General features: G+C 36.2%; 1 protein-coding gene across 5 annotated transcripts in view; it reads right to left on the reverse strand.

Moving 5' to 3' along the window:
* Positions 1–13,357, reverse strand: part of ERC1 (ELKS/RAB6-interacting/CAST family member 1) — a 285,407-nt gene that overhangs the window by 244,429 nt on the left and 27,621 nt on the right. For 4 of the 5 annotated variants that reach the window (XM_036866387.1, XM_036866383.1, XM_036866386.1 and 1 more), the window contains exons 6-7: positions 9,398–9,409; positions 3,031–3,166 (exon numbers count right to left, since the gene is read on the reverse strand). In XM_036866387.1, the coding sequence (XP_036722282.1) occupies positions 3,031–3,166; positions 9,398–9,409 (148 nt within the window). The remainder of the gene's footprint in view (positions 1–3,030; positions 3,167–9,397; positions 9,410–13,357) is intronic. The other variant, XM_036866384.1, reaches the window with a different exon arrangement.

Genomic DNA, 13,357 nt, shown 5'->3' on the forward strand with positions numbered 1-13,357 from the left:
AAATATATACACAGGTTGTAAAGAAAAGCAAAGAACAATAAAAGTCACAATAATGAAGGAAGGGAAGAAATGATGATTGGGAAGGAATATATAAATGATTTCTGGGATGCCAGCAGTATTCCAATTCCTTGAGACAATCACTTTACATGTATTATTCACACTGTGCATGTGAGTGTGTGTGTGTGCTTTATGTACTTTTTAAAATGTATAGTATTCTCCAGAATAAAGAAAGTTAAATGAAAAAGTAATACCACTGCTTTGTGACCAACTGTAACCAGAAAGAGTGAGGTCACCAATGAACTTAACACCATAACTGGCAGTCACTGAATAACAAAGGCAAAAACGAACCTTTTCGTTTAAACCAAGCTTTACTCTTCACAAACAAAAGAAAATACACTGTGTGTTTATTAACATGATAAGCATAATTAATCTTTGGAAGCCAAGGTGGCATCTGATAAAGATTAAATATTCATTACTCATCAAAGTTCAAAACATTAGTTATAAAGCATTTGTTTTTAACATGATAAAAAATATTTTTTAATCCTCGAAATTACTATTATGCCCATACTGGAAATACTACAATAATTCCTTTCCTTCACTTCACCTATTTCATGAAAACATCAGTAATGGACCCATATGTATATTCAGAAATTTAAAACAAAAACAAATTCAGATAATGAGAACTTTTAAAAATACAAATCCTCAAACAATTGCTTTTCTACTCCCCTACTCCCCCACGGATTCTACCATTAGCCATTTCTCCAAGAATCCCTAGTGCCTTTCAGTGGAGACTCATATTTAGAGATCACAGTAGGGTCCTAGGGATACTCACCACCACTGAGTTGTCATTTGCAATGACACAGTTAAGAAACAAGTAGCAGAGCTAGTGAGTAAAAGAGCTGAGATCAGATCCAAAGCGTCCCGCTTGTAGTCCAGTGCTCTTTTCACATATTTGAATGAATTGCATCCATGTGTATCTTGCATATGGCCGTCAGCTATCATTTTTCATAACCTGAATATCTGTCACTTACTGAGACACCTTGGAAAAGTCACTCATCCACTCTAAATTCGTTTTATCTACATGTAGTATATAAACAAATAATCTGATTCACTTATCTGTTGGGTTATATAAAGAGGAAACAAGAGATGACCTATGAAAGCACTTTTGGTGTTACTGTAACACCTGACAGAAGATTAAAAGGGCACGCTTCGGTTTACAAAGACAGACTGGTAGCAGAAACCATTATCTGGCGGGGGTGGGGGGAATGAGACAGATGAAATGGGTAAGGCGCTGCCATAAAGAAGGGCTTGTCTTATAAAACAAATAAATATTCTCTATAATTAAAAACAAAGCGATCCTAGTCCAGAAAGCAGGTTGAGCTGAAATCCTAGAAACAGCCTAATGATTAAACAATTTCATAAACCATAAAGATGTCAATTCAAACTTATGAGCAGTGAAATAATTTTCTATAAATACTCTAGTGAAATTGTTAGCAATGAAGAAAAAAATAAGACCCTCACAGCACAAACTACCCTAAAATTATTTAAATTAAAAAGTAAAGGTTAAAAATGAAAGCCCAAAACAACTTAAAAATATTTATAGGTAAATATTTATATGTTCTCAAAATGGGGATAAACTAAGCAAAAAATCCACAGGGAAAAAGCCACCATGGAAGACAGAGGTAGATTTAATTACATTAATAAACAAATGAAAATATAAGACATGAAAAAATACTCTGCCTCACTGGTAATCAGAGAAATATAAATTAAAACAAAAATTAAATATTTTCCACCCATCAGATTGGCACTAAAAAATAAAAACGGAGGAAGAAAATGTATAGTATCAACTGTTATTGGCAAGGGTGAGGGAAAACTGGTATGCTGCTTTTTTCAAAAGTTGGTATATTTGAGGAAATTTATACTGTTTCTATAAGGAGTATGTATTTTATAAGCAAAGTTATATAAAAGAGGAATGAAAAAGGGAATTAAAAAGTCGGATTTTCAGGTCAGAAATGAATTTGTTATAAAGTCTAAAAATGGTTTCTACATAACAGATAACTCCTCCAAGTCTCTCCAGTAAAGATATCTGTGGCTATGCAATGTGGCATAAACACTATCATACCAATTAGAAACTATAATGAGAGAAAAACAACCTGGCAGTGGCTAGCAGTCTTGGCAGGAGTTTTAGAGATTTCCACCACGTCTATGGCATTCTCTAAACTTAAACTTTCATTCAGACAGGCGAGAGATCCAGGGAGTCTCAGTTAAAATCACAGCTGAGCCACTAAGGAAGCTGTGTGCATGTAGGTAAGTAATTCAATTTCTCTGAGACCATTTTCTCATCTGTAAAATGTGCAAAACCCATCTGCTCCTCTGGACTAGTGAAGGTTAGAAACAGTGAATGACCAGGCCCTGGTTTCGAGCACTGGGCACACAGCTGGCACTTACATGGTCACTGCTACTCTTGTTACTGAGTCTGGTTTAACTTAGTCTTGTGAATAATTAGGTCCAAACATCGATTATGTCTCCAGTGAAGTAAAAAAGTATGTTTTAATACATCCTGTATGACTGAAATACACTCTCTAAACTGAACTTTTTTAGAAGTAAGGAAAGAAAGAGGGAGGGGGGAAAAGGTAAGAAAGGTGGGGGGAAAAAGGAAAGGAAGATGGAACAAAGAAGGAAGCCAGGCACAAACCAAGACTGGCAATGCACTTTAATGAAGGAAAATGGCCAAGCGTTACGCTGACCACCTGAAGCTCAACAGACTCCACTCATCACACGGACACTGAACTTACCAAGGAGGCGGGATCCCCTTGAGGAGACGGACTTTCTCCTTTGCTGAGGTTTCCTCACAAAGCTGTGGAATAAAACTTGCCTTTTCTATTTAAAGCCATCCCTTTCCTGCTAAACAGTTGGTCTGAGAGGAAGGCAGCGGGCAGGGTTAGAAAGAGAGGAGGAGGAGGATGGAGAGTAAGCCACGTGCAAGCGGGGAGGGAACCTGCTCGCCCAGGGCCCGGGCCCCCTGCCCACCTGCAGCTGCTGGGAGCTGTCGCTGAGGGTGTCCTCCCTGCGCCGGGCCTCCTCCAGCATCTGCGCGCTTTTCTTCTTCTCCACCTGCTCCTTGTGCTTCAGGTTTGCTACCTTCTTATTCTGGTCTTTCACTTGCCTGTGGATGAGGGCAGAAAAATCAAGCTCTTCATATATACGCACAGGAAAGAATGTTTATTCACCGACTTACACCACTGACCTCCAAAGACACCTGAGAACCAGCAAAAGTTCCTGCTGCAAAAAAATCCCCCCAACATTGCCAAGCTCTTTCCCATCAATGGCAGCAAGCTGTTAACCAGGATGTTTCGGGAGCACGTATTTAACTTTATGAAGCACAATGAAATCATAAAACAAAAAAAAGGCATGGGATAGTGTGAAATGGCAGAAAAAGGAAATAAAATTCAGAGATTTTTGTTGGAAATATGAAAATAGGCTCTTGACATCAATGCTATGAAACTGTACAATGGCTATTTAAGAAAGGTTTGTAATACAACTCTAATTTTACTGTTATTAAATATTTGAAACTTTCAAAAAGCTATATATAACATATATGTATATAAAACAGTCACATAAAGATCCAGGGTCCCAGCTTAAGCAACAGATCATCCTATCTACTTCTGAAGCTCCCTATCCAACTCCACTGCCTCCACAGTAAGATAAGAAAGCTAGACCAAATGCTAGGTCACAGGTAAAGAAGACTAATTTCACCAGACTGGAATCATGATTACCAATCAAAAAATATGTTTAAGGCACTGCTCAGGAGAACATGGGCTCTGGAATGCAAGAGGATCTACATTTGTCTATGCTTTGACAGTCTGTGAAGGTCTTTACATTCTCCTTACTCATTAGGTAGACAAGTATTTGTTTAAACACCTCTCTCATGTACCAAGCATGAGAAATATCAATCCACGAATAAAAATAGTTCCTGCTCTCAAACACCTCCCAGGCGTCCAAGCACATACAGGGTATACTAAGTGCTATAAGAAAGTGCCCAGAAAAGGGGTCAGGGGTGGTCGTGATGATCGGGAAAAACTTTCTGGAAAATGATCTACCTCTGAACTTTCCTAAGGGATTAGTCCAAAGGTTACCAGGTGAGAGAACAGCAGGACTAAAGCCCTGATAAAAGGAGAACGTGTCCCGTTGGGAGAAGCCACATACACTATGACTGCAGCTTAAAGCTGGAGCAGAACAAAGGAAAAGGAAGCCAAAGGTAAATGAAAGCCACATAATTATATCATGCTGAGCAAGGAAGTTGCAGTTTATTCTAAATGTGTAAGACTTTATGTAGGGAGATGATATAATCAGATTTCCAAACTTTTGGAAACAAATCGAAGGGGATTCATGGAAACAAATCAAAGGGAGGATGCAACAATTAGAAAAGAATTCATTCAACTCGGCCTGAGAGTTGCATCAATAAACTGAACTAATAATGAGACCATATAAGCCACCATGGTCTATATTTAATTAACATCCTTTAAATCAGGTAATGACAGCCTGTGGTGAGGTCTCCTCTCAACACATTCTATAAAAGTTGCTTTGTCTGCAAACTACATCATCATGGTTTGTCAGATAAAATACAGGACATCCAGTCAAATTCATATTTCAGATAAACGACAAATAATGTTTTAGTATAAGTATGTCCCAATATTTATGATATATTAATACAAAAAATTATTCAGTACATATCTGAAATTCAATTTTAACTGGGCATCTCATATTTTTTTTTGCTAAATCTGACAACCCTACAGAAACTCAAATCTTGACTGATTGTAAAGTTAGTCTTTCCTCCCTTCTCTATTGAATTTGCCATCTTTAGCTCATCTACAGAATACTAGGTAGTTATCTACAACTGCTATCTAGAAAAGCAACATTTACCACTTCTCAAGGCATAATGGCATGAAATTCAATACTCTTCAGTGGAAGAGTTAGGTGGATCAGCACAAGTCTGTGTTCACACGCTTATTTCTACCAATGAATCATCCAAAACAGTAACACTATTTTATTTTAGGAGAAGTTAGTTAACAGAGGTGTGGCTACACTGTGCTTATGTGGCCTACTACAAAAAACTCCAGGCAATTTTATTGCTTGAAAGGAAAATAAATTAGGAAATATACTCTTGAACAATAAAGGTATTTAAGAACGCCAAAAGAATGACAAATGGAAGCAAAAAATGCAATTAACAACAGATCATTCTCTCAGATGATAAACTCTTGCCTATACGTGGAACTCCTTGTAAATAGATCCCACAGGGTCAGAAATGCTCTTGGCCTATAGAGCCCTGAACACTTTGGCTAAAAAGTAAGGAAATAACTAAGCCCTCACAATTCTACTAGACTTCTTTTTGTGAATGACATCTTATGAGGTTTTAGTTGCTGACTAGCATCAGTCAATAATGAAAAAAATTTTCTAAAATGTGCAGAGAAATGGTTGTATGACCTAGTTTGATTTTAGAAATCAATGTAGAACTCTTTCAACAAACTAGATGAAACAGACTATAGCAACAGGAATGTACTTGAGCAAATCATAAAGTATTGAAATTTTATTACATAACAATACAGGGACTCTGGTCTTAACACAGTTAGTAGGAAGCATCCCACAGATTCCAAACATTTGTCATGAAGACAGGTCTGCAAAGGCCACTGCTAAATAAAACATGGGTAATAATAATATTGCGCTTAATCTGTTTAGATCTAAGAGTGAAAGAGATGACATTTATAGGCCTCACTTCCTGAATGTCTTGCCTTTAGCCAAAGGTGCTGCTATATAATAAAAAGCAAAGATGAATTATGGACTGAATCATGTCTTTTCATCTAAACATGGAATTCGTTCTTTGTATTCATTCTCTGGGGCTAATGTCACTGAACAGGAACTAAAGAGATGTGTGTTTAAGTATACAGAGCGTGAATCTTTAGTCATCGTCACTCTAAATAAAATCTCTGCTCTGTACTGAATGGAAAGGCGGACAGAGGAGGGCATGGGAGGAAGAGCAGAAACAAATCCATTCAAAATGGAAAAGCTCAGTGGAGACACGAAAATACAACACTACAGGTAATTGTCACTATTAACACAAAACAGGCTAAAACAAACACTGAATGATTAAGTACCCTGCCCAAAGTCATACAATGAAGCCGTCTAAACATCCAATCCAATCTCAAACCATCAATAAATTATATTCTCTTGATGACTTATTCAACTACTCTTGGCAAAACCGTAATTAAAATGGTGAAATGCTTCTATATTAAAAAAAAAAAAAGTGCACTAAATTCCAATCTGGAATGACAAGAGGGTTTTTTATATATTACAGCCAAAATGATCCTTGCCACTGGAAAAACAAAACTTGTTATATTTTTTATTACTTGAAAAATAAACTTATTTAGAAATAAGTATAGTTTAATGGCATTTACTGTTAACTAAAAATGAATCAGCTAAGAATATTATAATTAACCTAACTTGTAACTCAGAGAATTATGTCTACACCAATGACTTCCGTGGACAAATTCTTCTGAGCCTTTCATAAGGTTTTGTTTAGAGACATTTAGATCAAAATCCGTCATGCAAAAATCAAAATACACAACAAAGTGATAAAACTTCCCAATAAAACTATGAGAGCACTTGAAGCTTAAGTTAGAGAGGAAAGTCCTCCAAATACAAGGCAAAAACCTTCATGATATTTTTCTCCTAAAGCTGAATTGTGGTCGGACTTGGAATTACTTAAGTGGCACCCTAACTGTTTTACTACAATGTGGAGAAAATATTTAGAGTAGAAAATTGGAAAATCACTTTTTAAAATGCAGTATTTGTGGTTGCTACTTTTATTGCAAATACTGTAAGATTTCTTCCATAATGAATACGGTTTATTCAAAGAAGAGTTCCATAAAAATGTTTAAAAAACAAAACAAAACTGAGTCTTTGGTAGTAACAAGTCAGGTGACCAATAATGGAGATGAAAAAGGAATTTTTTAAAAGAACATGAGAAACATCAAGAATTAAGAAACATGTAAAAGAAGAAAAGCAAAACAGGCCAAAAACTGTCAACAAGGTGGTAAGAGAGCTAGCAGAAAACAATGTCACATAAACTATTAAAAAGCAGAGCTCCAAAAAGAAGAGAGAGAGTCAAAAATCTAACACCCCAGAAAGGCCGGTAGGCCCGAGACAGACAAGTCCACTAAATTTGGCAAAGAGTACCACTGAAGCAATTATAGCACAGCACTGAGAGAAGATTCCAAATTATATTGCTTTGGAAAATAAATGGGAAGTGTGAACGTGGAGGCATCAAGCATAAATGATTCTTTCAGAAACTGTGCAAATAAATAGAAAAGAAAAAGTAAAAGATACTGTAGTGAACTGAAACCAACGAAAAGACACTGGAAGGATTGCTTCCATGTCTTTTTAAGGATGGGGAAAACCAGGATATGTTTTATGTTTGGGAGAGTCAGTGGGAAGAAAGAGAAGAGAAACAGGGAAATAAGGAGAAGGAGGATTCAATTTATGCAACAAGGTTTTGAAAACTGGTCAGAGGGAAGGAATGAACAGGAAGTTTAGCCTCGGAACAGAGCTGGGACATTAGTCCCACTGACAAATGTAAGGTAAGGATGAGCGAAGAGAGTCATTCTGAGACTGCTGATACGTAGAGAGAAGGAAGAGGATGGTTAAGAACCCCTTCATGAATTAGATTCGTATAAGTAATTATGAAACAAAGATTTATTTTTTTAACATACTCACACCCCAAACAAACTGCTTATTTTTAAAGAGTCAAAGGTAAGAAGACTTTTTCAGAAATATTGTTAAGCACTGAGAAGAAATGTCAGGGAGAGAGATTTGGGAAAGAGAACCTTTTTCCCAAAAAAAAGCCTCAACTTCATCTTCCTACCTATAATAGAAGTTTCAGCACCTGAAAAATAGAGTCTGAAAATGTCATTACAGAAGGGACACGGCTTCTTTTATCATCTTCTAAACATAACATACACAGCTTTGCACTTTCTATTAATACTGACAGGAGTCAAGAGCACAGTGTAGTGTTTTAAAGACCCTGAAACGTATGGCACCGTACTATGGTATCCTGGACCAAACAGGACTCCATGAAAAAAGCAAAAAGGAGTAATCATAACAGCTCCATTTACTGACTGCTCACCCGGTGCCAGACGCTGTTCCAAGTGCTATCTGCATTAACTCATTCAAAGTTTACGACAACCCTTCAGATATTAGAGAACTACTCCAATTTTACAGATGGGAAAATTACAGATGAGAAATCTACCTAAGAACACCTGAGCAATCTGGGACTCTAATTCCTAGGCTAGAGTGCATATCATATGAAAAGCCCTGAGGCTGAAATGAGAATATCCGGCTTCAAATCTAAGTACCACCACTAACTAGTTGGTTCACCCTAGATGTAGAAATCATGTTCCCTAATGTTATTAGAATAACAATCTGTCCTGTGTAACACACATGCTGACAAGTACTTTTATAAACAGTAAGCACATATGATGTCATTATTATTAGAAAACAGCTGCTAGGTAAAACGCATGTGGTATTAACAATATTTTCTGAACCCTATCAGAAATTCTCACACCTTAATTTACATTGCCATGGCTCATATGCAAAATAAATAACTTTTAAAATGCAGGTTTCTGACTGTTTTCTGCCAGCTTCCCTTACTAATTTACTTACTAATGAAGACAGATGAGTTCCTTAATGGACCCTGTACTTGTGTTACTCGCCTAAAAAATGGAAATTCACAAACCTCTCTACATACTTGCTGGGAAGATCAACTGAAATAAAACCTGTAAAGCTTCTCCCATAGAGCCTCTGACACATGAACAGCAGGACTGGTGGTTGTTTTTGTCACCACCAGTTCTACCATTCAGCAGAGTCACAAAACAAACCCCAAACTGAAAGAGTATGTGTAGGTTTGTGTACGTGAAATAATTCAAAGGTTCTTAAAAAAATCCACAGACTGTGGCAATTTTCCCTCCCTCCTTCATGCTGCACTTTACCTACTAATATAACAGCCAGAATGTCTCTGGATGAAAACAGAATAAAATCAAAGCAATATTTTTCACCTCCTCATTCCTCTAGTGGCTTCCTTTCATCTTCGTTTCTCTCTCAGTCCAAACCTGGTCAGTCTGATTCTCGCTTTCTGACCACTCTCGCTATCTTTTGAAGCACAGAACCGTGAATCCACTCTTCCGATAAATCTAAGATTCATGACATCTTCTGCACTCATAACTGAATTTCTAGACATCTCATTCCTGGGATAAGTTCCATCATTCCAGTTGCTTATAGGAATTCAAGACAACGTTAGTATACAATGTTCTGTTACATATCTTTGTTTTAGGACAAGCATACTGACCTTGAGGTGAGACTGAAGGAAACAACAAATCCAGGAAGAAAGTGTGAAAGAGAACGTTAGAAAAAACTTAGTGAGGGCGATATTCAGAAATAATATTATTCACAGACACAGACAAAATATAAAGCACAGGATTAGAGAAGGGAAAGGAGTCACACAGATTCTGCACTGGCAACAAAAATTAGTAATTTCAGATTTTCAACAAGTGTATTTTCATATTAGATTACACCACTGTACCTTAATGTAAGTTTCTAAAAGAAGAAATTTTGTCTAAAATTTACCATTTCCTAGGGCAGGAAAAAAAGTAGTTTCTTAAACACAAAGGAAAAGAAAAGAAGGCTAGCTGCTCCCCTTCTCGTTTAAGTAGCTAACTGTGATCCTACAACGTCAGTCAGCTTAGTTCTATACACACCCATCTTAGAACTGACAACTCCTTTACCCACCCCAGTCCATTTCTTAGACCCAAGTCATCCAGGAGCAAAAGCAGAAAAACACTGACAGCTTCAGTTATTCTGTAGAAAACAGAACTCTAATTCATTTGGAAAATTTTGAAATAATTTTCTCAAATGTGAAAATAATGTTTCCCTAATTACACCCATTATTTCTCATTCCAAATCTATCAAATCCACCCCCAAAGGCGCAAGCTAAAAGCAATAATGAGGACTATATGGCTCTATAAACATCAATTCATTTCCAATACTGCTCAGCAGAAAGAGATGCAAAGTAGCCATGCTTCATATTCCTACCCCAGCACGAAGCCCCTGAGGTTCATTACTGCTTTTCATAACAACAGGCAGTTTTCCCTTTTTAAAAATTAATCAATTTCATTGAAAGTAGTATCGATATTATCCTCCAAATACTTAAGACTTCTAACAGCCAGTGCCATCCAGCTCCCCTTCAGGATCTAAATTTTACTTTAAGAATCTAAAACAAGAAGTTTATTTCTTGAATGCAAGCACCATTTCAACTTGCACTTTAATGTTTTCTAATATTTCAGTACTAAAACGAGAGTTTTTTAAAACTCATTGTCAGAATAATGAAAGGCAAGGATAACAAGATTTATGATCGCCATCACATAAGATAAATAGATGAAAAACAGAGAAACAAAATGACAAACAAAACTCCTCACAACCACACAGCAAATACGTGGTGGATCCGTGAGAGGAATGTAGGTCTGCTGACACACCTCCTGGACATACTTTATATGTCCTATGATGCTTACAGACTCCTGAAGGGATCTACAAAAATCCACGGATCTTTGGCATTTGGCAAACAGTGTAGAATGCAGACAATGTTCAAAGTCAAAGAGAGGCCAATCATTTATCTAAATGACTGTTCCCAATGATCTTTTTTATTTTTGTTGGTTATGACACATTACGTTAGAATAATTTTAGATCAATGATGACACTCACTGAAATCTCATATAGATGCAAAGTTTTATATGAGACACGAGAAAATCCCTGAAAAAAAGAAAAATTAAGCTTATTCCTGTCGAGAGTGAGCAACCTTAAGGATCTTTTTAACTATTTTACAGTTCAGGAGTCATATTTCACTTTGGCATCAAACTTTAGCTCTTGGGAAATAAATTTAGGAGAAAAAAAATCTGCATATAGAATAACTATATATAATTCTAATGTTTCCAGTGTCAAGTAAAAACTTGAGGTAACCATCAAAATTTCTATCAAGACTGTAATAAATTATAAGGTGCTGTGCCCACAAGAAACTTTAGGAAGATGGCCTAATAGAACTGACTATGTAAAGCGGTGTGATTTATTCTTCTTTTAAATGAAATCAGTGAAATTCATCTAGGAGGAAGAAGGAAGAAACAAGCGGCCCCCCCGCCCCCCCCAGAAAGCAAGCTGAAGCCAGCAGGATCTGATAAAGAACCAGTCGCCTTCCGTTACAACACTCGCAGCATCTCGTTTTCCCTTTTTCTTTTCGCTTTTTTAAACACAACCCATTCTCCCTCAAGAAAGCACACACAATCACCACACTCATTTCTCCTCTATTCCAGCTACGTCAAGACCACATTCACCAACAACTGTCCTTCGTGGATCAAAGATACATGACTATAAATTTAAAAGTAAGGAAATGCTTTAAGGAACCATTTTCCTCATGAATCGTATACTAGTCTACGCCAAATCTATATACAGCTTAATATTAATTTCCCTATGGGAGATTTCTGAAGACATTAAGCTGAATGATCAATTCGGGATTTCTTCACAGAAAAAATATTTACAAATATGACGAGTAAATATGTAGGTTTATATTCTCAGGTTATACTGTGCCATAGATGCCTGAATATACTGTGATACCAATATAAAATCACAAACATAAAACCCACTTTCCAAATGAAAATGTCAACAAAAATTTTAGGTCAACCTAAGCAAATAAACTTTCAGGATGCAGTTAAAACAGTCAAATATCTAATGATAATAGTAAACATATTCGTCTGGTTACACACATTTAAAATGGAATACATGAGAAGATAACGTTAATTTGGAAATACTTCCTTCCACCCCCAGCCACTGAAATAATTTTATTCACTCTCTTTGCGCACATCTTCAATATCAATTCACCAAAGGAAGAAGATGTGCCATTACTTTATGTATTACCAAGAAATAAAAAAATATATACCAATTAAATCACGCCATTATTTATTCACGTATCCCAGTTTCAGTGATGTTAAAATGTAAAAATACAAGTTAGAATTGGTATTTCACTGTGACAGAAGAGGAGAGAGGTTATCTATACTTTTGTTTAACCTGCAGATAGAAAAGTAATCCTACTGAATTATATTAAATAAGAATATTTAATGCATATGCGTTTACTTATATTTTTACAGAAAGAAAAGTATATGGGCAATGGTAAACATATTACAAACATATAGAAGAAACAAATATAAAAATATATTCACTATAACAAACAAGGGTATAAGGGACTATTAAATCTCCATCTGTTTGATCAACGGTCTGAATGTGCGGGGGATGGAAAGATAAAAGTGAAGAAATGTGGGATGATTAGACAGTAAAATGAGAAAGGAGCTGTGTCTCTATGTTTTAATGTATGTATTATTGGGCCCACAACAATGTACAGTCCTGGGACAGAATGTGATAGATACTATAACAAAAGCACACACACACAAAAAAAAAAAAAAAAAGGAAAGAGACATTACTACCTAAGAGAGGTCAGTAAAGTTTTTTTTTTCCCCAAAAAAAGATAACAATTAAAAGGGGTCAAATCCCCACAAATGAATAAGGGGAAAGAAAATTTTAGTCAAAGAGAAAATACTCAGAAAAAGCAGATAACAAAAAAGCATTCATCTCCTAATTCTAAAGCCCAGTTTTAAAGAAAACAAAGAGTTAAATCTACTAATATCAGACCAAAAGTTGGAAATATCTTGTAAACTCTAAGTTTGCCAACACATTTTGAAAGATTTATAAAAAATAAAAATAACTCCATTTTCATTACATAAAATTTCAGGTACTAGTAAGCTTTAAAAGCAAATAAAAAAACTTAAAAGGTCATATCCTCGAGCCATGAGGATTTAAGCCTAGCAACTATCTTCCCTAAATTCTCCAAATACCACCAGAGAAGTACTTTCTCTTACACATGCACGCGTGCAAATAACACCACAGACTAAATCTCACTCCCGGCATGATGGGAAAACGACCCCATTCTTTGTGTTCAAGCTCAGTTCATTATGTTGATCTTGAACTACAGAAGTATAGATTCCTCTCACTTACCAAAATGAGGTTAACAGTTACTGCTGTAGCAATTTAGACAGTTAATTCAGGGGCTAACTACCTTGAGCCTGAATTCTGAGCAAACTGGGAACACCCTTGCTTTAAAAAAAAAAATCAAGCAGCTCCAAATCTTATGAATACATCATATACCAGTTTTTTTAATAGAGCCAGTTGTTTATAAACCAGAATGTAGTTCCCTTGGAAACATTATAAACAC

Source organism: Balaenoptera musculus, chromosome 10, assembly GCF_009873245.2.
Source record: "Balaenoptera musculus isolate JJ_BM4_2016_0621 chromosome 10, mBalMus1.pri.v3, whole genome shotgun sequence".
Classification (NCBI taxonomy): Eukaryota; Metazoa; Chordata; class Mammalia; order Artiodactyla; family Balaenopteridae; genus Balaenoptera; species Balaenoptera musculus.